The 26,303-nt window shown below is 38.0% G+C and overlaps 1 protein-coding gene across 5 annotated transcripts in view; it reads left to right on the forward strand.

Annotated features, from left to right (window-relative positions):
- dock10 (dedicator of cytokinesis 10) overlaps nucleotides 1-26,303 on the forward strand; it is a 188,844-nt gene that overhangs the window by 138,352 nt on the left and 24,189 nt on the right. For 4 of the 5 annotated variants that reach the window (XM_089120921.1, XM_089120920.1, XM_089120923.1 and 1 more), the window contains exons 26-41: nucleotides 1,542-1,655; nucleotides 1,729-1,800; nucleotides 6,523-6,669; nucleotides 6,909-6,992; nucleotides 7,309-7,405; nucleotides 7,523-7,555; nucleotides 10,672-10,850; nucleotides 10,942-11,058; nucleotides 12,306-12,423; nucleotides 12,783-12,904; nucleotides 17,822-17,936; nucleotides 18,073-18,139; nucleotides 18,248-18,295; nucleotides 21,101-21,202; nucleotides 23,984-24,093; nucleotides 24,317-24,432. In XM_089120921.1, coding sequence (XP_088977047.1) covers nucleotides 1,542-1,655; nucleotides 1,729-1,800; nucleotides 6,523-6,669; nucleotides 6,909-6,992; nucleotides 7,309-7,405; nucleotides 7,523-7,555; nucleotides 10,672-10,850; nucleotides 10,942-11,058; nucleotides 12,306-12,423; nucleotides 12,783-12,904; nucleotides 17,822-17,936; nucleotides 18,073-18,139; nucleotides 18,248-18,295; nucleotides 21,101-21,202; nucleotides 23,984-24,093; nucleotides 24,317-24,432 — 1,641 coding nt within the window. The remainder of the gene's footprint in view (nucleotides 1-1,541; nucleotides 1,656-1,728; nucleotides 1,801-6,522; nucleotides 6,670-6,908; nucleotides 6,993-7,308; nucleotides 7,406-7,522; nucleotides 7,556-10,671; nucleotides 10,851-10,941; nucleotides 11,059-12,305; nucleotides 12,424-12,782; nucleotides 12,905-17,821; nucleotides 17,937-18,072; nucleotides 18,140-18,247; nucleotides 18,296-21,100; nucleotides 21,203-23,983; nucleotides 24,094-24,316; nucleotides 24,433-26,303) is intronic. The other variant, XM_089120924.1, reaches the window with a different exon arrangement.

The following is a 26,303-nucleotide window of genomic DNA, read 5'->3' on the forward strand; positions in this document are numbered from 1 at the left end:
AATGTTGTTTAAATGTTTGTAGGATGTTCCTGAAAATTTCTTTCAATCATTCAAACACCTGCTGTGAACAAGCACTGAAAGAAAGACACATACAAACACAAACTACAACTTTCTTCACCCACAGCCTTAGATGAAATCAACTTGTAACTCATGGACAGAGGCGATTGGATCCATGTGCAGCACTTTATTCCAACTTAAACACAAGTAGAAACCGTTAAACAAGGGGCAATCCAGAAATTCGTGGTGATAACAGGCTTAGGTCGAGGCAGACAGCACAAGTTCATAAACAGTCCAAGAGTCCAGGGAAACAAGGAATACTCAAACAGGGAATAATGCTCATAGATGTACACTTACAAGGTAACAAGACTTCTCAAAGGACACTCAGGTTTAAATAAGGAACTCAATAACCCGTAATGAAACACAGCTGAACATAATAAAACATAATTAGTCCATGGGGAAACATAGCACAGGAAGAGAGTGCCCTCCAGAGGGTCACACGGGCACTACAGCTGGCATTCATGACACAACTGACATTAAATCTCTCAAGAACTGATTAAACACCTCCACAAACAGCATTACCAGCTTCACTTATTACTAACCAGACTGTCTTTATTTCAGTCAGACATCTACAGAAGTGCTTATTGAAAACTAACCGAGGTTTAGATGTTGATGAATGATTGTTCAGTGTTTGCTTTAGTTGGGCTCTTGACACCTGACACTTATTGAGTTGCTTTTTTTTCAGACATTGCATGTGTTTTCAGAAAAAAATTCTGCACTGCTAAAGCAGATCAACATGGCTATAATAACGGGCAAATGACTGCATTTAAGTGGTTTACACAATTGCCTTTTGTGTATTTTTGCTTATTAGAATTTAAATTGGCAATTTTTGGAGAATTAAGTAATAAAGTCAACCAATTTGATAAACATCAAGTGATTTGTGTTGTCCAAAACGTTGTGAAAGATAAGATGTTGACACACACTTATACAAACCTCAAACAATAGTGACAATTATAAATAATTCAGCTGCATAATTTATGTATGTCGCAGCTGGTGTGAAGCATTTCACCATTGTTGTGTTTCATATGCTGATGTCTGTGAGTGTATAAACAACACAAAACAAGTTTTAAACAAAGTTAACAATGACAGTGGTATTTATACACTCACGCACATCAACGTTCAGCATCTGAAATGCAACAATGGTGTTACAAACGATCGGCTGAGTTTAACAGTTTTCTCGATTTCAAGTCAACAATTACAGAAAAAACAATTTGACCATGAAATGTCATGGAAACATCATCCCTTTTAAAACACGTTCCTCTAACGCCAAGAAAACTGGATTTTTTTACGTTCTCATTACCAACACTGAATATTTGGAGAAGGTTCTTATAACAAAACTCTGTTAGGTTCAAGTGGAAAACAGCTGGTGCCGTTCCTAAAACGGTGTCCCCAACGGTGGAAAAGCCGCTTTGATCAAGTGTTCAAAATGATGATTGGCTGATTAGACTGATGATGTCCTCACAATGTCTTGTGTGTTTACGCAGTTTGTCTTTAAGACCGAGGCATGTGGCTTCAGAACTGTTCACGAAGAGTTGGCCAAGGGAATGACCTCTGACCTGAAGAGCAACGAACAGTCGGTCGTTCGAAATATCCTTAAGGTGAGCTAACATGACCATTTCTCTTTTAAAGAAGAGATGGACCTTTTCTAATCTTGTCCTTTGATATCTGCAGTTCTCGTGGTTCTTTCTGGAGATCATAGTGAAGTCGATGGCTCAGCATCTGCTGGACTCAGCTAAGCTGAAGGTGAATATTAGGCAGTAGACACAAACTACTCTTTTTATTTCATCTTCTCATTTTGATGGTAGTCTACGGTAAGCCTAAAATAATGATTTATACTCAACACTCTTCGTTTGATTTGAAATTTTAGGCTTTCTTCTCACTATAAGTAACTCTTTGTGTGGCTAGTCAGATCTGCTCTGATATAGTGATCACAGGTAAATGTGTGTAAACATTAAATCGTCAGATTCATCCGTGACCTGAAAACAATATATCGTAACAATGTAGACATCTTTAAGTTAACATATATTTCCTTTCTTACTTCCTATACTTTCATGCTATGGTAAGATTCTGTGGGTATTACAGGTTCTTCATGAAATCATCATCACAAGAGTCTTTGTTTTTTTTTATTTGACTTTGTGGTGTTCAGTTATAGAAAGGAAATGACATTTAGGAAATAGAAGAGATAATAAAGAAATGACACTTAATTAATGAATTGGTTCACACACACATGCACACCTCACACACATATTATTATTACACAGGATAGACCTCATGACCTATGTGTACGTTGTTATGCCTATGTCATTATACACATTTGTCAAGTCAAGTCAAGAATATATATATAGCGCTTTTCACAATATAGATTGCATCAAAGCAGCTTCACAGGATCAATCAAAACTAGGGCTGTCAAACGATTAATTGCGATTAATCGCATCCAAAATAAAAGTTAGTGTTTACATAATATATGTGTGTGTGTAGTGTGTATAACTATTTTAGGGCTGCAACTAACGATTATTTTGATAATCGATTAATCGGACGATTATTTTTTCGATTAATCGATTAATCGGATAAAAAAAATTATATTCCATTTTTTTGTTTATTATAACAAAATAAAACCCTAAAAAACACACTTTTGTGTGTTAAACAATCTACTTAATACAGACAACTTCATTATAAAGAAAAACAACAAATAAAAAAAATATATATGACCATAACCTATGACAAAAATGCTATTGTAAACTAGATTAGTGGATAACTGAGCAAAACTTAGCCTAGAAATATCACAAGTGCACAATAATTTTATAAAATCTGAACATTTAGTGAAAAAAACATTCCTTAGTGGGGAACAAATAAGAGACAATAAGTGTAGCACTAACACTAACTCTGGTAAAACTTACACATTGCTCTTTGTATTGTTGTTATACATTCATGAAAAACATTGTAAAAATCAGATGCACAACTGTTTTAAATGTAAAGCACAGCTGTTTAGTAAGGAAGCAAAATATAATAGATAGGACAGAACAAGAAAGGCTATTAATAAGCTTTCATTGCGCAAAAGTATTATGACGTGATCATTAAAGAGCTGTAAAGTGCTTATGCGCATCGCGAGCGCTGAATGATGCGCTTGAAGCAACACGGAGTCACAGGGCGGCGCGCAGCTCTTCAGTGTCCGCCGCATTAAAGTTAAAAGCACCAAGGAAAGAGAAAGACATATTGACTGTGTATTATACAGTATCTATGCAATAGTTTATTAAGCCTTTTCTTTTAACAGTTTTAAATTTCAGTTAGGCTACTGTGCACGTGAAGAACAATTATACTGCGCCGACTCTACTATAGTGTTGTGATCTAACAGACAATCAGTAGAAAGTGATTACGTTACAGCAATAAAAGTCTAGCAAGATAGAAAAACCATCATAGACCTTTATCTACGGATCAATTATAGGTAATAACATTGAATCATCTTGGAAAGAGATCATCATGTTAACTGTTGTAACGCGACGCGAATAGAGAATGACTGACAGCCGCAGTGGAGGGAAAAGCTTAGGTTAACTTGAATTTAATGACATAAATATACATTTCTATCTCACATTATACTATAGTATGGCTTCATAAAGTATACACGATTAACGTAGGTCACCTATTTTGGTTTCAAAACGGCGAATTTACCGACAGGTGAATGATTTTCGTGTATGCTGCATATTGATAGCGGTTTCCTGATGCCCGCAAATTAGTTCAAACTCACGGAATCAAGAGCGCGCATGCGAGACAGAAGATAATGTGCTCCAAACCGTCCGTGTTGCGCGCGCGAGACAGGGTAGAGCGGCGAGGTAGAGAGACTGCGTGTGCGCCTCATGAAGTGCGAATGTAAGAAGCGATCAATAATCAATAAACAATCCCCGTGACGTAATCAGACCAACTAATCGATAATTACATTCGTTGACAGCGATTTTCATAATCGATTATAATCGATTTTATCGATTAGTTGTTGCAGCCCTAAACTATTTTATATATTTAAATACACACACATGCTTGTATATATTTAAGAAATATTTTCATGTATATACTCTATATAGATTTATATATAATTTTAATTATATATAAATGTAAATATTTTATATATAAATAATATTTTTTCTTAAATATACAAGCATGTGTGTGTATTTACATATATATAAAATAGTTATACACACTACACACACACATATATTATGTAAACACAAACTTTTATTTTGGATGCGATTAATCGCGATTAATCATTTGACAGCCCTAATCAAAATATAATAACAATGGTTCGTTTCTTAATGGAAAACCATCCACGTTTGGTAGAGCTAATCAGGGGTATTACTGATTGGTTAATTAATTTGAATATCCCCCAATTGAGCAAGCCAAAGGCAACAGTGCCAAGAAACTGTTAAACTCCATCAAGTGACCTAAAGGTGTTCTAAAACTCCATCAGGTGACCCAATGGTGTCCTAAAACTCCATCAGGTGACCTAAAGGTGTCCTAAAACTCCATCAAGTGACCTAATGGTGTTCTAAAACTCCATCAGGTGACATAAAGGTGTTCTAAAACTCCTTCAGGTGTCATAAAGGTGTTCTAAAACTCCATCAGGTGACCCAATGGTGTTCTAAAACTCCATCAAGTGACCTAAAGGTGTCCTAAAACTCCATCAGGTGACATAAAGATTTTCTAAAACTCCATCAGGTGACCCAATGGTGTTCTAAAACTCCATCAGGTGACATAAAGGTGTTCTAAAACTCCATCAGGTGACCCAATGGTGTTCTAAAACTCCATCAAGTGACCTAAAGGTGTCCTAAAACTCCATCAAGTGACCTAAAGCTCCATCAAGTGACCTAATGGTGTCCTAAAACTCCATCAAGTGACCTAATGGTGTTCTAAAACTCCATCAGGTGACCCAATGGTGTTCTAAAACTCCATCAAGTGACCTAAAGATGTCCTAAAACTCCATCAAGTGACCTAAAGCTCCATCAAGTGACCTAATGGTGTCCTAAATCTCCATCAAGTGACATAATGGTGTTCTAAAACTCCATCAGGTGACATAAAGGTGTTCTAAAACTCCATCAGGTGACCCAATGGTGTTCTAAAACTCCATCAAGTGACCTAAAGATGTCCTAAAACTCCATCAAGTGACCTAAAGCTCCATCAAGTGACCTAATGGTGTCCTAAAACTCCATCAAGTGACCTAAAGGTGTTCTAAAACTCCACCAGGTGACCCAATGGTGTTCTAAAACTCCATCAAGTGACCTAAAGATGTCCTAAATCTCCATCAAGTGACCTAAAGCTCCATCAAGTGACCTAAAGGTGTTCTAAAACTCCATCAGGTGACATAAAGGTGTTCTAAAACTCCATCAGGTGACCTAAAGGTGTTCTAAAACTCCATCAGGTGACCCAATGGTGTCCTAAAACTCCATCAGGTGACCTAAAGGTGTCCTAAAACTCAATCAAGTGACCTAAAGGTGTTCTAAAACTCCATCAGGTGACCCAATGGTGTCCTAAAACTCCATCAGGTGACCTAAAGGTGTCCTAAAACTCCATCAAGTGACCTAATGGTGTCCTAAAACTCCATCAGGTTACATGAAGGTGTTCTAAAACTCCATCAAGTGTCCCAATGGTGTTCTAAAACTCCATCAAGTGACCCAATGGTGTCCTAAAACTCCATCAGGTGACCTAAAGGTGTCCTAAAACTCCATCAGGTGACCTAAAGGTGTCTTAAAACTCCATCAAGTGACCTAATGGTGTCCTAAAACTCCATCAGGTTACATGAAGGTGTCCTAAAACTCCATCAAGTGACCTAATGGTGTTCTAAAATTCCATCAAATGACATAAAGGTGTCCTAAAACTCCATCAAGTGACCTAAATGTGTCCTAAAACTCCATCAAGTGACCTAATGGTGTTCTAAAACTCCATCAGGTGACCCAATGGTGGACAAAAATACCTTGGGAGAACCCAGGCTCAGTCGGAGCCTGGGTTCTCCCAAGTTTTTTTTTTTTCCCTCCATTTGTGTCCTCATAAACCTCACAAGAACATGCACACATATTTCCACAATATCACAAGCAACACGTAGCACCTCCTTCTTTTTTAATATTACAATGCTATTGTGTCACAATTCAGTAGTTTAAATTCTACTATTCTACTATATACACATTGAATTCTACTACTATTTTGAAAGGCACTTATCTTGCAGCATCAAGAAAAGTATATATTTCTGGTGTAAAGCAGTTGTGATCTACCTTTAACATTTACTCCATAAAACCAGCAAATCATTCTAAATGCTAAAACTGAAGAAATTAAAGATTTGATTTTTCTTTCTGAAACGTTTGCCTATCGACTTTTGCCTATTGATCAAAGTCAAAAGACATAAAGTACATTTCCCGAGGACTCACAACTGCTCCTGTGTCTTTTACTCAGTCAAACTTAATGTGTAATAAAATGTGTTTTGCTCAGCTCCCTCGACCGCAGCGATTTCCTGGAACTTTCCAAAGTCGATTGGATACCCTGATCATGACGATGTCCGATCACATCTTCTGGAAGAATAAAGAGTTTGCAGAGGAGACGCGCAGCGCTAATATGGCCATAGCGGCTTTTGTGAAGGTCAGGAGAGCAAAGATTCAAATAAAGTACATAATTCAGTTACTGTAGATGCAGGACTCATTTTAAACTAGATGTTTATGTTCATTTATTGTGTGTGCGATGTGTACTGTTGATGCATTTGAAGCTTATTGGTCCGTGTAGAGAGCCTACCTTTTCATAACGGTTTATTAACTTGTAATTAATTGTCTATTGCCGCTGCAATCAGTTTTAATTGAAATATGTGTGTTTCCCTTCCTCAGCGGTGCTTCACATTCATGGACAGAGGTTTCACTTTTAAACTGATCAGCAACTACATAAACATGATCACAGCCAGTGACAACAAGGTACCCGAACTTTTAGACAAACTCTAGACTTTGTGCTCCATTGACTTCCATTCAAACTCCTGTGAAGAAGTTGTGCATCTAGCTGCAGACACAAGTGTGGTGAACAACGATCTGCGAATTTGTATTTAGCATTGACACAAGGACACATACACATTTAAAGAAAGAACGTTATGAAGAACTTTTATTTATCTATTTATGTATCATTTTATGTGTGTTTTTGTCTGGCTGTTTAATTCATTGACTGTCTCTGTTCTGTTGCTAAAGAACTGCTTTGTGTGTGTGTGGATGTTTTTGGGTGCGAATGTTATTTTTCCAGGCGCTGTTTGAGCTGAAGTTTGAGTTCATAAGAGAAGTGTGTAACTATGAGCACTGTGTCCCTCTGAGTCTTCCCATCCCGTCTGCACGAATCACAGGTCAGAGAGCACCAACATCTCCTCCTCGTCGTGTCTCATTCATGATAATCTTATTTCTAATGAACATACTATAGACCCCACCTAACACACTCTCTGTCTCGTTTCTCTCTCTATCAGACAAGGAATCACTGGAAACCCAAAGTGCTCAGGGTAACTATTACATGCATTTTATTGAACTTGATTTAATTAAACATAAAATAAATGTAAAAAATGCTAAAAACCAGTAATAAAAAAGTTAAACCAGTCTGATTGTTTAGAAAACCCTACCCATTCTCGCTCCAAAGGCGTCAAAAACTGAAGCATGGTTAAGTGTCACTTTTTGGGCCAGATTTACTAACAGCTTGTTGAAGCTAACCCTCTTTTGGCTTTAAAAAACTATTGTCAGAATTTACTAAAGACACGCAGTGAAATGAGCGCTGAAAAGGCGTGGACTGGGTTATTTTTGCGGCAGATCTTATTGCAGATGCAATTGTAAGAGTTTCCCTTTCAGACCCAATATTTATATGAGGAGAGTATTTAAATGAATCACGCAAGGTGATTTACTAAGGGTTTCACTCATCATTGTACTGCATTTACTTGAAGAAAAAAAATCTACTCTGTTTTTCTGAATTAACAAGTTAATTATCTCAGAATTACAAGATAATTTGTCATGGAAAAAAGTTTTTGCTCTGTTTTTCTGAATTAACGAGTTAATTTTTCATGAGAAAAAAAAGTTTTGCTCTGTTTTTCTGAATTAACGAGTTAATTTTTCATGACAAAAAAAATTGCTCTGTTTTTCTGAATTAATGGGTTAATTTTTCATGAGAAAAAAAGTTTTTGCTCTGTTTTTCTGAATTAAAAAAAATTCCATGAAAAATTAACTCGTTAATTAAAAAAAACAGAGCAAAACTTTTTTTTCTCATGAAAAATTAACGCGTTAATTCAGAAAAACAGAGCAAAAACTTTTTTCCATGAAAAATTATCTCGTAATTCTGAGATAATTAACTTGTTAATTCAGAAAAACAGAGTAGATTTTTTTTTTCTTCAAGTGAATGCAATAAGCTTCCGTATCATTGTACTGGTGTTTGCGCCATTGATTACCGCCCAAAAAAAGCATGTCTTAAACCAGACATTAATTTGCGCTGCTCTTGGTAGATTGTATTGGTTATTATCAGTGGTGGAGGAAGTACTGAATCTCAGTACTTAAGTAAACGTACAAATAACCAGATAAATATTGACTTTAGTAAAAGTAGAAGTAACACAATGACAACCATACTTAAGTAAAAAGTAAAAAGTACCTAATTTTAAATGTAATTTAAGTATTAAAAGTAAAAGTACTTGCATAACAATTTATTCTCTTAATGTCTATTTTCTAATCATTAATAAAACATTTAATTCTAGCTCATTCAACCTAATACTCCTATAATGATGTTCAATAATGATGGACAAAAAATTGTTGTCACCATTTCTGAAACAAGCTTGCAATTAGGCAATATACACATCATGCTTATCCTTACTATATGTTAATAACTATTTTTTGGCATTAAACGCGATTCATTTATGGTGTAATTCTGAATCTCTTGGCTTGCCATAATCCTAACCAAACGTATATTACACACGGTGCGTTTTCTATGCATGTAAAAACTAATTTTTGGGTATAAATTGTACGATAAACACTGTGTGCGAGACGCATTTTAGTGTAACCGGGTTGATATATCTATGGCAACCAAATGTCACTGGTGAGACAAACGTGCAGCCAACGGATGGTCAGATTACGGTTTGGCAGGGGAAAAACTGATCAGAAAATGTAATGAAAATGTAACAGAAGTTGTAGAAATGTAGTAGAGTAGAAAGTATAATAATTGCTGCAAAATGTAACGAAGTAAAAGTAAAAAGTATGCACTATTTATTCTACTTAAGTAAAGTAAAGATACGTGAAAAATGTACTTAAGTAAAGTAACAAAGTATTTGTACTTCGTTACATTCCACCACTGGTTATTATGGGAATGATCTGGCGGTGTCGGTGTTCTTTAATTTGTGCGTCGTCAGTAGATCACGCGCAGAACTTGACACTCCCATCGGCATTGTAATTGTGCTCTTATGCTAATTTGCCCTGTTTGCTAAATCTGACCCTTAAGATACTAAAAGTACCTCGATATCTTGACGTGACTAACTAGGAATGCCATTTCTCTTTTAGTTAGAAACCTTTGCCTTCAATCCACAGATGTGAATTTTGTCATCATGACATATTTGGCAAAATGAAAGTTCTGTCGTCATTTCCTAACTCTCGTGTGTTTCGTTCATCTTCTGAACACAATTTTGAAGATAATTTTAATGAAATTTGTCCCTACATGGACAGCTACATAACATTTTGACACTTCAAAAAGTTAATATAGAGATCGTAAAACTAATCCATATGAATCGAGCGGTTTAGTCCAAATTTCCTGAAGGGACATGATGCTTTACAGACTAAACAGATTTAAATTAGGCTTTCATTCACATATGAATGGGAGCCATGTATAAGGTTTGTATTATGGTAGTACCCAGCATGCATTGAAGTATGAATCGTTTTTGAATGATCACCATTGTTGAGATTCATATGCTGAATCTTGATATCTGTGTTAGTTTTGGTAATGAATTATATTTTCTGTAAAATCCTTCATACTATCTGATAGTCATAACATTGCTAAGTTCTTATGTTGTAGAATCTATTTTCGAATACAACTAATAATATAATCAGAGATTAGACTCTAAATGAGATCAGTGAATCAAGTCATTAAGTGATGATTGTCATCACTTTTCCTTGACTTTTGTGCCATGTTTTTTATAAACACTCAATTACAGCAGCCAAAGAAAAACTTGTACTGAAACATCAAGGGTCAAGAGCCCAACTAAAGCAAATGCTGATCTCCACCATGGTGACCTTAAACCTTGTATTTCTTGTGTTTCTCTTTCCTTCAGTGATTCTGGTTGTTAACAGCAGGTGTTCATAACTAATGAGCAATCATCACATAATTGATGATTAATTAACTTAACTATACAATTATTATTCATTTATCATTCTGGGATCTAGAAATGTTCTATAACTCATTCAGTTTGAGTTCAGTTTCAGTCATTCAAGTCACTTCAATTTCAGTATTATTTGAGAGCAGTGAAATCAATTTAATTGAGTAAATATTACTGTTAGGTTTTACAGTGTGTGAGGGTGAGTAAATGATGACAGAACTTTGAGAAGGTGACAATCATTAACACTGTTGTGTTCTCTCTCTCTCCGTCTCACCTCTCAGTGGGCTTTCCAGAGTATAGTTTGACCGAAGAGTTCTGCAGGAAACATTTCCTCACAGGATTGTTGTTGCGAGAGCTGGGACTCGCTTTGCAAGAAGAGCAAGACCTGAGACACCTCGCCCTGTCCTGCCTGAAGAACCTCATGGCCAAACATTCTCTGGACTCTCGTTATGCCGTAAAGGTGGGTTTAGACAATGATAGCACTTCAAATATAGAGTTGTTGTGCACCTTTCTGTGAATGTTTTTAAACTGTATTGTGTGTGTGTGTGTAGGAGAAACAGGCACGGATAGCCACTCTGTACCTGCCTCTGTATGGTCTGATCCTTGACAACATGCCTCGCTTTTTCCTCCGAGATCTCTTTCCAATCTGCCTGACGGCTAGTGACCAGGTACACATGCTGAGGATATTCATCAATTGAAATATAATTGAAAAACTTAATATGGAAGCAGTGTTTTTTTTTTTATTAAAAACTGATATCAGTTGAACAAGATCTGAATTTTAAACTGGGCTGTAAAGTGCTCGAGTAATTAATTGTACTTCATGTCTATACTACACTCTCGGTAAAAAAGGTCCAAAAGCTGTCACTGGGGCTGTACCTTTTCAAAAGGTACACTTTTATACCTAAAGGGTGCATATTGGTACCTTAATGGTACATTTTAGCACCTAAAATGTAAATAATAGCACCTAAAATGTACATATGAACACCTAAATGTACATAACAGCACATACAATGTACATATTAGCAATAGCACTTAAAATGTACATATTAACACCTAAATGTACATATTAGCACCTAAAATGTATACATTAGCACCTAAAATGTTCATATTAGCACCTAAGATGTACATATTAGCACCTAAAATGTACATATTAGCACCTAAATGTACATTATAGCACCTAAAATGTACATATTAACACCTAAATGCACATATTAGCACCTAAAATGTACATGTTAGCACCTAAAATGGAAAAAGTTTACCTTTTGAAAAGGTACAGCCCCAGTGACAGCTTTTGTACCTTTTTTGAGTTTATACTTATTATTTATTATTTAATATAATCGATTTTACAACAAATACAATGCAAAAAAGGGGGCAACATTTCCCATTGCGGTATGTGAAGAAGCGCAACAAAACAAAGGATTGTCCCAAAACACTTTTGTTATGTCTGAAAGCACAGCTGCTTCAACGATTACAATAATGAATTTAATTTCGATTCAATTCACACTGTCAATGTCACAGAGTGCCAGCTGTTTTGTTTTCTCATTGCTATTTTAATCAGATATCTGTAATAGTTTCCAATATGAGTGCTTTGCATATTACTTTGTAAGGCTACAAAGTTTAAAAAAGTTAAATTATTTAAAAATAGTTAAAAAAAACTGATTTCATCAGTCCATTCCTAAAACTTAGAAAAATATTACATTCAATTTGTAAATAGTTTTTATGTACAAAAAAAATGGATACTTTTTTCTTTCACATTTAAGTAAATTTTTTTACAAACTATTGAGTAAAATTTTGACTCTGTCACATACAGTACAAATCCATAACCAAAATCCAAACTTAATTTCAGTTTCTTCTCTCCCATTCCACACAATAATGTACCTGCGGTGATTGTTCTGTACTAACATTTCTCTCACAGGGTTCCAGAGATGATCTCAATGTGGGTGTAGCTTTAGCAGGTCAGGTGACCCATGTCTTACGCCACGGGAACTCAATGGATGCATCCTTTTCCAAGGAAGTACTCAACTCCATTACAGGTATAGTGATGCTGTTAGACTGCGTTAGACCTGTGTTTCATAGACTACTGCCTTAAAAGTGTCGACATACCCAAAAATGAGGGTTCTAGTATTATTCACAGTGACTCAAAGTTGTATAATTTCACCCTGTATGTTGGTGTATCACCGATGCCAAACACTGTGTCAGCTCTCACATGTGTAAGAACATGGCGCGTCAGTTTGAATATGCAGGCAAGGGAAGGGAACATGACCAGGATTTTAGTCTATTCCTCACACTAAGCTATCACATGCCTTCAGAATATTTGGAATATATCACATGGACTACTTTTATGGTGTATTTCAGACTTCCTCTCTCATATGTACCCATTTCGCTTTCCCAGCCTTTTCTTCACTGGCCGTGTCGACAACTAATAATGCAGACTCCAGAGGTTCTCTCATCAGCATTGAGTCGAACCCCAGCAACAGTGACCGCAACAGTGAGAAGATGGATGGATGTGAAAAGGTGAGTCATTGATTCATCTATATTATAGGCTATAATGTCAGAAACATGCAAAACTAGTATCTGTGAGTGTGCAGAAGCACTGGCGTAGACCCCCCAAAAAGGTCTGTATTCGCACCTAAGGGAGTGCTAAAACAGCAGCGGATTCAAATTCTCTTTCTCTCTTCTTACCAACATAATCAATCTCTTTTAGAAAAAGTCATAAAAAACCATTACCGTAGCTTTCTACTTTTGCATATAAGGGCAAATGGGGAGGTAAAAATTGTATTTATGGTTGTTTCTGTTCATCGCTATCGAAGTTTGCTCAACTATGACGACTTCTGCTTCTGAGAACCCCAGAAATGTGTCTGTTAAGATACTGCACAATCTTATCTATTATCCTTACATCAACATTTGTTAATAGGCATGTATGTTCCACATTGTTAAGAGGTTTTTTTTTCCTTTTTGAGGAATTGCTCTAGTATTCATAACTCCTAGTCCTGGCAGACTTGACTTCTGACAGGGAGATAATGTTTCCAATAAATGATGTAGTCTAAAGTTCAAAATGATAAAGGAATGGCTTATTGTGTCTAAATATGACATTCAGTTCTTTATTCTTTATTTCGGCACGGGCTGCATGTTCAGATCACTGAGTTATGGGCTCAACGATCTTGCTATTCCTTGTCCTTTAGGTCTGAGTTGTGGTCTCAGCTGGTTCTGGCATAATGCATTGTGGCCTTAATTTAGCATAGGAGGTCTGCATTGAATGTGTGAATATAGACAATTCAAATTGTTTGACCTGGTATTGGGTACGACAATGTTGATATGTTTGGTCTTGGCGGAATATATCTGCTATGCTACAACTGGTTATTGCTTTTACTGTTGTTGATGTTATTGTGCTGCTGTTATTGATGCTGCTGTTGGTTGTTGATGTTATTGTGCTGCTGTTATTGCTACTGCATTTGGTTCTCTTACGAGAGTATTTTCGTGTTGCGTAAGCTATTTACGCTACGGTAAAATCTCTTTTTCTCAAGAATACTGAAGCCAAAAACGTATACAGTATATCCTATATCCTTTCAATACTTGCCTCTCGTAAACTTGTCTAAAAGAGCCACAGTGTTGTTTCAAATGCCTCGCTTCATCAAGTACCGCTCTTACCAAGGGGAAGAACCACGCAGACCACACGCTTTCCGTAGGCGGCTGTCCGGAATGTGACTCGATGGACTTGTCGACCTTGCGAGCTCGACTCGCATCTTCCACGTGGATCCTGCGACCCTGCTTCTCTCTGCTGAGCCGTGCCGTAAAAAGCACCGTTCACAGAGGAATGCCTGAGGCTAGAATTGTGAGTGAATGAACGCCGGCACCTTCCCCATGTGCATTGCTCACTGTTTCCCCTGTCTCGATCATGGCCGGTCAGCCTGTTCCGCTTGCCGTGCTTCTGGAATCTGCGGAGGATGATGGCTGCTCGCTTGCCCCTTTAGGCAGTGAAGGATGGTCGGTCCCCAAACCGGGTGGCGCCCATTCCATGCTAACTCCTAGCGAAGTGAGGTCGAGTGTGGACTCCAAACTTCTCCGCCTCATGACCAAGGCCGTGGAGGACCTCTGCCTCGAATGGTCATCACCCGAGGAGCCCGCGCCCAGTCGGCTGGATGGCTGCTTTCTGCCTGGACGCCGTTTGTCGCAGTTCACTAGGCCTGCCCATTTCCTGCTGGAACTCCACGAGGAGCTAGCAAAGAGCTGGAAAGCGCCGTTTTCTGCTCTTCTTCTTTTCGACGCTCTCCGTTGTGGACGGCGCGAAGGACAAAGGCTACCTTGCTATTCCTCAAGTCGAGGAAGCGGTACCCCCCATCTGCTGGATGGCAATCGAAGCTGGTGTTGCCTTCAAAGCCATGCAGGACCACTTCGGCTTTGATTGGTCGCGCTTATTTGGTCCGGTCAAGCCGCGTCAGCGCTGCATTCCGTGGCTGTTCTGCAAATTTATCAGGCCAACCTTCTCCGCACGTTGGACGAGGTGGGCCCAAATCCAGAAAGGTTCAGGGATCTGAGGAATGCGACGGACTTAGCTCTGCGAGCCACCAAGTCCGCTGTGCAGGCCATTGGTCGTAACATGGCGTCCCTCACCGTGACCGAGAGACATTTGTGGTTAACACTGTTCGACATGAAAGAGTCTGAAAGAACCACTTTTCTTGATGCGCTTGTGTCTCCTGCCGGCCTCACCGGCCCCGCGGTGAAGGGCTTCACCAAGCATTTCTCCGCGGTCCAGAAAACATTGCAGGCCATGCGACATTTCATACCCAGGTGCTCTAGTTCCGCGACAGGTTGCTCAAAACAGTAGCCGCCTGCGCAGAGCTCAGCACCACCGCCTCCTCAGCAGCCAGTCCCACAGCGCTGTCATCCTGCAGACTCCCGACAGTGCCCGCGGTTGGCCAACCGTCACAAGGTTATTCACTGCAGTTCGTTTTAACCAGGGTTGAAACTACGTTGCAGAACGATCTAGCACATCTGCTCTGCGGCGAAATAGCAAAACTGCTACAAAATGGGCTGTAGAAACTGTCCCTCTGATACAGAGCCAGTCAGGTTTCTACAGCAGGTATTTCCTAGTATCCAAATAGGATGGCGGTCTCAGATCCATCCTAGATCTCAGGCCCTTGAACAAAGCACTGATGAAGAGATCATTCAAAATACTCACGACCAGACAAATCCTCACGCAAATTCGCCCGAGGGACTGGTTTATCTCACTGGATCTGAAAGAGGGCTACTTTTTTTAGATTCTAATAACCCCTCGCCACAGGCCTTTTTTGTGATCCGCCTTCGAGTATCAGACTTATCAGTACATCGTCCTGCTGTCCGGCCTGTCTTTAGCACCCCCTACTTTCACAATGGACGCGGTGATGGACACGGTGCTCGCTCCCCTGAGACTTCAGGGGATGCCCATACTGAACTATTTGGATGACTGGCTTATTCTAGCCCAGTCAGAAACAGAACTGATAAAACACAGGGCCTTACTGCTTGACCATTTGCGAGATCTAGGTTTCCAAGTCAACTGGATCAAGAATTTGCTATCTCCAAGCCAGAAAATCTCTTTTCTGGGACAATCCCAATTCACTCCTTGGCCCTACCCCTTAGCCTTACCCCTCCGTTTTGCGCGTTCACGTCTAGGGGTAGGGTGTCCCGATTCTTCTTGAGATCGAGGGGTAGGGCGAAGGGGTAGGGCTAAATAGCCCTCGAAACAGAGAATTTTCAGAGGCACACTCCAAACGGAGGGCTAAGAAAAAAGTTCACGGAATGCAACGCAAATAACCGGCGAGATGGATCGCAAACGGTTAAACATTTAAATTTAGCGCCAGATGATTCCACCACGCACTTTATTTACTCTTATAATAACACTATAGTCGTTTAAATTAACAAATGGTATAATAAATTTCCTTTCCGATCAGAAAAGACATACATTTCGAGGAAGGGATGTTATAATCATCATCTTTATTCAAAGTTAAGAGCAGCTGATTTTCAGTTGTTGTCATGGAGAAATCCTGTGCAAACTCTGTAACGGCAGAGCCATCGCCGACGACTATAACAATAATAATAATAATAATAATTCGTTACATTTATATAGCGCTTTTCTGGACACTCAAAGCGCTTCACATAGAAGGGGGGGGGATCTCCTCAACCACCACCAATGTGCAGCATCCACCTGGATGATGCGACGGCAGCCATATTGCGCCAGAACGCTCACCACACACCAGCTTACTGGTGGAGAGGAGACAGTGATGAAGCCAATTGGTGTATATGGGGATGATTAGGAGGCCATGATGGACAGAGGCTACTGGGCAAATTTGGGATTTTTTATGACCACAGAGAGTCAGGACCTCGGTTTAATGTCTCATCCGAAGGACGGTGCTCTTTTTGACAGCATAGTGTCCCCATCACTTTGCTGGGGCGTTAGGACCCACACAGACCACAGGGTGAGCACCCCCTGCTGGCCACACTAACACCTCTACCAGCAGCAACCTGGCTTTCTCAGAAGGTCTCCCATCCAGGTACTAACCAGGCTCAGCCCTGCTTAGCTTTAATGGGCAACCAGTCTTGGGCTACAGGGTGATATGGCTGCTGGCTATGACTATCGGGTTCATGAAGGGTCGTTCCATTTCGTAGGTAATATTCCAACCCATTGGCCCTTGTCATTCTGTTTTAAGGGCCAAGGGCTACACTCGAAAACAAGGGGTAGGGCTAAGGGGTAGGACCAAGGAGTGAATTGGGATTCAGCCTTAGACTATTTGGATGACTGGCTTATTCTAGCCCAGTCAGAAACAGAACTGATAAAACACAGTGCCTTACTGCTTGACCATTTGCGAGATCTAGGTTTCCAAGTCAACTGGATCAAGAATTTGCTATCTCCAAGCCAGAAAATCTCTTTTCTGGGGACAGACTTAGGCTCAATCCCAATTCACTCCTTGGCCCTACCCCTTAGCCTTACCCCTCCGTCTAGGTCCATGACAGCACGGCTGACGTCACAGCCTCGCGCTACAGATTCAGCGCTCAGCAGAGTCATGCAAAGCTGTCATCTTCCCTCTCAAAAATTTTCAGAGGCTGCTAGGCCTTATGGCCTCAGCTTCAGCAGTACTTCGGTTGGGTCTGCTCCGCATGCGACCCCTCCAGCGCTGGCTGAAAACACGAGTCCCGCCATGGGCATGGACTTCCGGTCATTTTTGCCCCAGGGTAACCCAGAACTGTGTCACAGCGCTGGAGCCCTACAGCCGGTGCTAACCAAATATTTGAAGGTTGAGCAGCTCATTGGATGCTGATACAGAAGTAACCAATCATCTGTCCCCTGTAGAGAATGATGGGATTGCAAGCAGATCAGCTTTCCCATCTAGTGTACATGTGAACTTTGACTTTGTCTATTGTAACAATAGAGTGATTGTTTGTGATTACTGTTTTCAGGTTGCCAGGCCTCAGTCTCTAATTGGATTTGGTTCACGCTTTGACAAACTGGATCAAGCAGAGACCAGAAGTTTGCTCATATGTTTCCTGCACATCATGAAGACCATTTCAGAGGGTGAGACTCCTAAAACACCAAACCTTGAAAGATGATGTCTATTGCACATATTCAAATCTCATTCAGTAGCATCTGTATAGTATGCCTGTGACATATTTTATAATGTTCTGAGGATGATTTGCTCTCTGTGTTGCAGAGGTGATGGTTTCATACTGGCATCGAGCGATTCACCAGGAGATCAGTGATTTCTTCAATATCCTGGAGTAAGTGACTCTTTTCATAAAGACCAATAAATGGATGAACTTCAAGAGAGAAATGGAAGAGAAGTCACTGTACGTTTCCACTGTTTTACGTATTTCTCTTTTAAACAGATTATGTCTACAACACTTCCGGTTCCTTGGAAAGCGCCACATTGCCAGGTAAGATCTCTCCTCGATCAGAAGTGTTTTACGTGTGCTGCGGTGAATCTACAGGAATGTAGGAGTCATCTTTTCTTCTCTCTTCTTTTTGTCAATGGTTGTGTATATATGTGCACATATGAGAGGACTGTGATCCTTTGTTCTTTCAAATAATATTCAGTAACAAAAGAAGTCACTCTCTATTATGCTTCCAAGTTGTTTGCTTCTATAAGTTTTATATTTTAACTTATTTTAACATATTTTAATGCATGACTGCATTGGAAAAATTGGAAAAAATAACGAATATCACTTTTGTAACCTGATCCTAGCATAACATGATCAGTCAAAAACTAATCATTGCAATTAGAATGCAGTCTCTTAATATTTCTGATTCATTTTCTTACATATTTTTTTTTTTGAACTTTTCAAAATCATGAAAGTTTTTTTTTTTTCAGGTTTTACTGCACTCTTGATCAGCTGCTTGTTTTGTACAGCATTTGCACAAACTGTTTATAACTCTACCTTCATAAAATAGGCTGTGTGACTTTATGATTTTGATTTTGGTTATGATGAATGATAGGATATGTTGGTAACACTTTAGTTTAGGATCCAATCCTCACTTTTGGCTAGTTGCTCATTAGCATGCATATTACTAGGATATTGGCTTAGTACTTATACAGCACATATTAATGCATTATTCTGCATGACTGTATTCTACATCATACCTGTCCACACTCACGTTTTTCCCAGGTTTCTTGCGTTTTTTATCCCTATCTCCCGGACCGGTTTGTAATTTGCATGGCCCAAACTCCTTTATGAATAATCAGACCAATATGTTTGTCTAATGTTGACCAGTTGCCAGATCTTGTATTAAATGTATTATATTCACACAATCCATATACAATTTCAACCCGTTTGTCATCTCAACCTGGCAACCTGTATCCCAGTTGCGCAGTCACGGAAAGCTCAACCCGAAAGCGAGCAAACACACAACAACAATGCATTATTAACCCTCTGATGGTCCTCGGTCACTTCTCACCAAATAATTTCCTGGTTTGAATTATTAAAAAACACAAAATCACAGCTTCATCGGAAGGTTGTGATACTTGGTGACTTTTTTGGCATTTGGTATGTGAATACAAAAACAAAATTGAGGTCATGATCCGAGCATGCTAAGTGGTCGTAAAAAAAATAGTCACACTCGTGGTCTTCGGTCAGAAATGACCGACCCATAGGAAATGAATGGGAAATTTACCAAAAAAAAAACAAAAATTCTCCGAATTTTTGTTTGTACAATCTACAAATCGGCCACGATTCTTAAAAGAAATATACCGCAGTAAAGGGGTGACACTCTACAATATCAAGAGTGCAAAAAAATTACACCCACTCACACACACACAAACACACTTTTATACACATAAACACCAGTAAATTCAGACTACAAAAAATCTGTTTTGAATTTTTAAAAATCACAGCTTCATCGTAATATTACGAAACTTGGTGACATTTCTGGCATTAGGTATGTGAACACAAAAAAAATTGAGTTCATGATCCGAGCATGCTAAGTGGTTGTAAAAAAATTAGTCACGATTTTGGTCTTTGGTCTAAAATGACCGCCAAAAATTCACAATTATTTTATTTTATTTTCTACAATTTTTTAATAAGAAATAGTTTTTGAGATTGTTTCAATTATATATTCACATCCACCAAAAAAAAAAAGTGTTCATAAACAGCTGGGGAATTCAGATGCCTCTCCATAGAGAGCTGTACATGACATGTCTTCTAGTGGTTACACCATGATTCTACGCTTTTTCTCTATACTGTAACCAGATGGTGCTAATTTTCTTCAAAAAATATTTTAAAAGAATAAAGAATAAATTAAAAGAATAAATATTATAGAACAAAAATAAATTGCATTGGTTTTACTGGGATGGAAGAAGTTTGATTTTTAGGCCTCCGGTCACTTCTGACCGGGAAGGCTCAGGACGTGACTCATAAAGGAAGACCATCAGAGGGTTAATGCAAGGTTGCAATATAATGCAACATGGGTCGCACTGAACAGTTCCCGCACAAATCTCCAGATTTTGAAAACCAAATGTTGACAGCTATGTTCTACATCCTTAATCCTATCCAACACCTGAATTTTAAAATGACCTTACTAACTTTTAATAAGCAGTAATTCAGAGTTTATTGAGGTGAAAGTAAAAATTAATTCTCAGTTAATAGTGAGAATTGAACCATAAGTGTGCTAAAGTGTGATCATGATTTTTAAAGTGTGTGCTAAAGTGTGATCACATTTTGTGTGAATGCTGCACCGCTCTGATATGAGGAATATTTTTGCTCAGGTGTCTGAAATGTGCACTCAATAAACCATAAAAAATATTGCTTATCACTATATCATACCTGCTGTAGTATATGTATGAGTAGTAACCTATAGTGTCTGAACTTGTTCTCATGAATGCAATTGATTCCCACTATTTTATCTGTGTCTGTGGTGAGTTGGCCTGCTTGCTATTTCCATTGTTATATCATATTTAATCTTACATGTCTTCCTCATCACACTCTGTTTCCATGTTTTCCTCTGTCTGGCTTCCACACATAAATACACATTCTCACTGTAAGACACAGATAGTCATTCAGAAATCTCTAGACTGCTATCAAAAACCTTTTTGCCATTAATTTCACAATACAAGCTTGACTTTTCCTGCTCTTAAACACTCCCCTGGACGCTTGGCTTTGATTTTCTGTCTATAATGGCGTGAGCAGGGTGGTTTTGGGATGAAGGTTGGCATTAACCCTGCTCTGATTGGCTGGTTGTGTGCGCAGGAAGCTAGCGGCCGCGGTTAAGCTGGCTCAGGCCACACAGAACAATGGCACCCTGAAGGGGTCTAACGCGTCCTACCAGTCTTCAGGGCTCCTACCCCAATGGTAAACACCTAACGGTCTACACTGAGCTCCCCAAAATTTCCTTAACATGATGTGTGCAATGCATAGAACTAATAACTGCATTTCTTAGCTAAAGGGTTTTAATCCTGGTTATAACATCCTAACACATACAGTAGCCACACATTCACAAAGCATTTGTCCATGTGGGTCCCACTTTATATTAGGTGTCTTTAACTATGTAACGTGTCAAAAAATGAATTGCAGAAGACCGTTGCTGCTTCTGAGGTGGGATACGGGTAAGGTTAGGGACCGGTTTCGTGATTTGGTTAGGTTTAAGGGTTGGTTATAGGGTAGAGGTCACTAAACATGTAAGTCAAGTCAAATCAAACTCCTTTCACAATACACATTGTTTCAAAGCAGCTGTACAGAAAATCATGAAGTTAGTGTTTATAATATCTTAATATCTTTATGCCTTATATTCACAGTTAGCAGAGATAATATGACGATAAGCAATCATGCAGTTCAGACACACATATATACAACTTTATATAAAGAGCTGGGCAATTATAATATAGTTGCATTATCTGACTAAATTAACAAATCAGGCAGTGGAGATTTGCTATATATATATATATATATATATATATATATATATGAAGAGTTCAGATGCAAAAGCCTCTAAGTGCCATTTGAAATTTTGTTCTAGAATGACTATTTTTATCAAGCTTGTGTATTTAAGTTCAGTAATTTCACTTAAATGACAATTTATAGGTAATCTTCATTGCCATTTAAGTGAAATTACTGAACTTAAATATACAAGCTTGATAAAATGATAATTTTAGAAGAAAATTTCAAATGGCACTTTTGTATCTGAACTCTTCATATATATATATATATATATATATATATACACAGTGGGGCCAAAAAGTATTTAGTCAGCCAGTGATTGTGCAAGTTCTCCTACTTGGAATAATGAGAGAGGTCTGTAATTTTCATCATAGGTACACTTTAACCATGAGAGACAAAATAAGAGAAAAAAAATCCTGGAAATCACATTGTAGGATTTTTAAAGAATTTATTTGTAAATTATGGTGGAAGTATTTGGTCACCCACAAACCAGCAAGATTTCTGGCTCTCACAGACCTGTAACTACTTCTTTAAGAAGCTCTTCTGTCCCTGTATTATTGGCACCTGTTTGAACCGTTATCTGTATAAAAGACACCAGTCTACAGCCTCAAACAACTCCAAACTCAACCATGGCCAAGACCAAAGAGCTGTTGAAGGACACCAGGAAGAAAACTGTAGACCTGCACCAGGCTGGGAAGAGTGAATCTACAATACGAACGCAGCTTGGTGTGAAAAAATCAACTGTGGGAGCAATTGTAAGAAAATGGAAGACATACAAGACCACTGATAATCTCCCACGATCTGCCCGTGGGGTCAAAATGATCATGAGAACGGTGAGCAAAAATCCCAGAACTACACGGAGGGACCTGATGAATGACCCGCAGAGAGCTGGACCAAAGTAACACAGGCTACCGTAAGTAACACACTACACCGAGAGGGACTCTAATCCTGCAGTGCCAGGCGTGTCTCCCTGCTTAAGCCAGTACATGTCCAGGCCCATCTGAAGTCTACCAGAGAGCATATGGATGATCCAGAAGAGGATTGGGAGAATATCATGTGGTCAGATGAAACCAAAATAGAACTTTTTGGTAAAAACTCGTCATGTTTGGAGGAAGAAGAATGCAGAGTTGCGTCCCAAGAACACCATACCTACTGTGAAGCATGGGGGAGGAAACATCATGCTTTGGGGCTGTTTTTCTGTAAAGGGGACTGGAAAACTGATCCGTGTTGAGGGAAGAATGAACAGGGCCATGTATCGTGAGATTTTAAGCCAAAACCTCCTTCCATATCAGTGAGAGCCTTGAAGATGAAACGTGGCTGGATCTTCCAGCATGACAATGATCCTAGCCAGTGTGGCCTAGCCAGTCTCCAGACCTCGGTTGCCCAGCGACAGCTCCGAAACATCACTGCTCTAGAAGAGATCTGCATGGAGGAATGGGCCAAAATACCACCTACAGTGTGTGCAAACCTGGTGAAGACTTACAGGAAACGTTTGACCAACAAAGGTTGCCAACAAAGGTTGACCAAACACTTATTTTTCACCATAATTTACAAATAAATTCTTTAAAAATCCTACAATGTGATTTCCTGTATCTTTTTTTCTCATTTTGTCTCTCATGGTTAAAGTGTACCTATGATGAAAATTACAGACCTCTCTCATCATTCTAAGTAGGAGAACTTGCACAATCACTGGCTGACTAAATACTTTTTGGCCCCACTGTATATATATACAGCTTTATATAGAGAAAATAAGTGAATAATGATTCCTTTAAATGTTAGTACATAGTACTTAAAGACACTTCATATAAAGCGGTTCTGTCCTGTAGAAATATCACAGTTCATCATGTCTTTTCACAGATGTGTTCAGTGTGGGAATCATGTGTGTCTGTGTCCTCTCATTCACCTCCTGATATACGGGATATCACTGTGTTGTTGCAAAGAGAGTGGAATGGCTATTTAGTGTTTAATTTTTATAGCTAAAATGTTTTACAACTGCACAGTACAGTTTACTAAGAGCACAAGTTTCCAGATGTTCTTGACAGTCTGTAAAAACTGAAAGAAACACAGAAGAAAGTGTAGAAATAGAGGGAGCAAATGGGGAATTTATTTATTTTTTCTGCTATTATCATGACAATTCTAGATTGTGTTATTGCTGTCCCTCCCGTGTTTACCGCCGAATGCTGTTGTTCCCTGCAGGATTGTGTCCGCTCCGGATGGGCACAGACACGCACGCTCCCAGACCATGCCCATCATCAGGGGGAAGAACGCCCTCGCAAACCCCAAACTGCTGCATATGATGGAGACAGGTACACACACTCAGTACAACTGCCACTGGAGACTTCGGCTGTGTGTTTCAGATAAATATGGTCTACTTTGAATCATGGAATTGATCATTTATTGAGCTATGAATATTTATTGAACATAATACTGTGGCTCAGAGTGTATGGCAATGCATATGATCTGGAGATGTTTTTAAAGTGACGTTTTCAGATTTCATGTGAAATTAAAGCAACTGTAATGTGTGTTTAGATGGAAATGCTCCTGACGGAGAAAACGTCAACCCTACAGACATTGAGGCTAACCTTTCTACTGAAGTAGCCCTGACTGTGCTTGACGTCCTGGACCTGTTCGTTTGCCATCACAAGGTACAGGCATAACCTTTAATGACATGGATATATATCCCAAAATACACTCTTAAAATGTCTTACTTAGTATTTTTGTCTTGTTGCCAGTCCAATTGTCTAAAAATTCTTAAATCAAAAAGGATTTATTGGATTAGTAAAAGGACATGATATTATAGACCATTTCACAAGATGTAAACAACACTGGTCCAGAAGCACTTCCTGTTTCAGTTTTTTACCACTACATAAAAGCTGGGATAAAATACAACCTACAGAACATTTTAAACTGAATCAAAAAGTTAAACAAACATCTTTAAGGTGTTTTCTTTACATGTAAAATAAAGAAAACAGTTACAAACTGAAACAGGAAGTGCTTCTGGACCAGTGTTGTTTACATCTTGTGAAATGGTCTATATCTTGTTTACTAAAGAAAATGAAAACTTTATTTTCAACAATATTCAACAATTAAGTGAGTTTTTGCTTAAAACAAGCAAGATTATGTGATAATGGGGTAAGAAAAATAATGGTATTCAGATAGAAAACAAGCCAAAACCTCGCTTGGCTTTGATTTTTCTTTCAGAAAACAAAAATACTAAAAAACTAAAAAATCTAAAAAAAATAAAGAATACTAATTTCAATATGAGTGCACAAAGAGGAACACAGAAAGAAATTATATGAAAAAATATTCAATTATTTTCAAATGGATCAATGACAAGTGAAGATGTCTAAGATAATAAAGAAGTAGAAGAAGAAATTGTATTACATTTTAAATAAAATGTACATTTTCTACAATTTGATTTTAAGACCAAGTGCCAGGCAACATTTAAATAAGAAATACTTAAAATTGAAGGTACTAAATGTTTCCAACATATTGTTCAAGATTTTTTTTTTTTAAATAATGAATATCAAATAGTTTTTTGTTAACACTTTATAATAACTGCACGCTATTAATCATTAGTTAAGCATGAGTAAACAGTTAATACATCATTTATAAAACATTAATAGACATTAATATGCAGTTTATAAATATAGCTATACATGCTTTTTTCTTGATTTATAAGCATGCGTTTAATGATTGTATTTTCATACTTTGTTAATGATCAATTAATAATTTCTAAATGAAGTATAACATTATTTGCAAACCAGCTGTTTAAGAGTTGTCAGTCATTTATAAGACCACTTGGAAAGTGTAAGTAAATGTAGTAAATACAGGTAGTTATAAAGCATTTATTAGTGGTCGGTTAACTATTTTTGTGAGCTAATCTAAAGTGAGGACTATTCATGCTTTGTAAAGCATTTATAAAGGCGATTTAAAGACTCGTCAATCTTCTAAACAGTAAAATGTAACAAACACAACACAGTGATACAGAACATAGAAATATTTATATTAGGTCACAAAAATAGTTAACTGACCACTACTAAATGCTTTATAACTACCCAAATTAATCCTTAATTACAGCATTAATACACGTTAATAAAGCATTTATTAACACATTAAGTAACCATCACTATATGTCTGAATAATAAGATGTATGAATGTACATTTAAATAGTTTATTAATCATTTACTTACTCGCTCTAAGTAATCGTATGAACCACGGACAACTCTTAAATAACTGGTTAATAAAAAATGCAATTCTTCATTTAGAAATGATAAATTGATCATTAATAAAGGATGAAAATACAATTATTAAACAAATTATAGATATGCTTTTAAATCAAGAAGAAAGCATTTATAGCTGTATTTATTAATGTCTATTAATGCTTTATGAATGATGAATTAATGGTTTACTCATGCTTAACTAATGATTATTAGCGTGTAGTTATTATAAAGTGTTACCAGTTTTTTTCTGTGTGAGCGGAACAAAAAAAAAATGCTGACTGTCTAAAGATGTT

Source organism: Pimephales promelas, chromosome 16 (genome assembly GCF_988280905.1).
Source record: "Pimephales promelas chromosome 16, fPimPro1.hap1.1, whole genome shotgun sequence".
In the NCBI taxonomy this organism is placed as follows: Eukaryota; Metazoa; Chordata; class Actinopteri; order Cypriniformes; family Leuciscidae; genus Pimephales; species Pimephales promelas.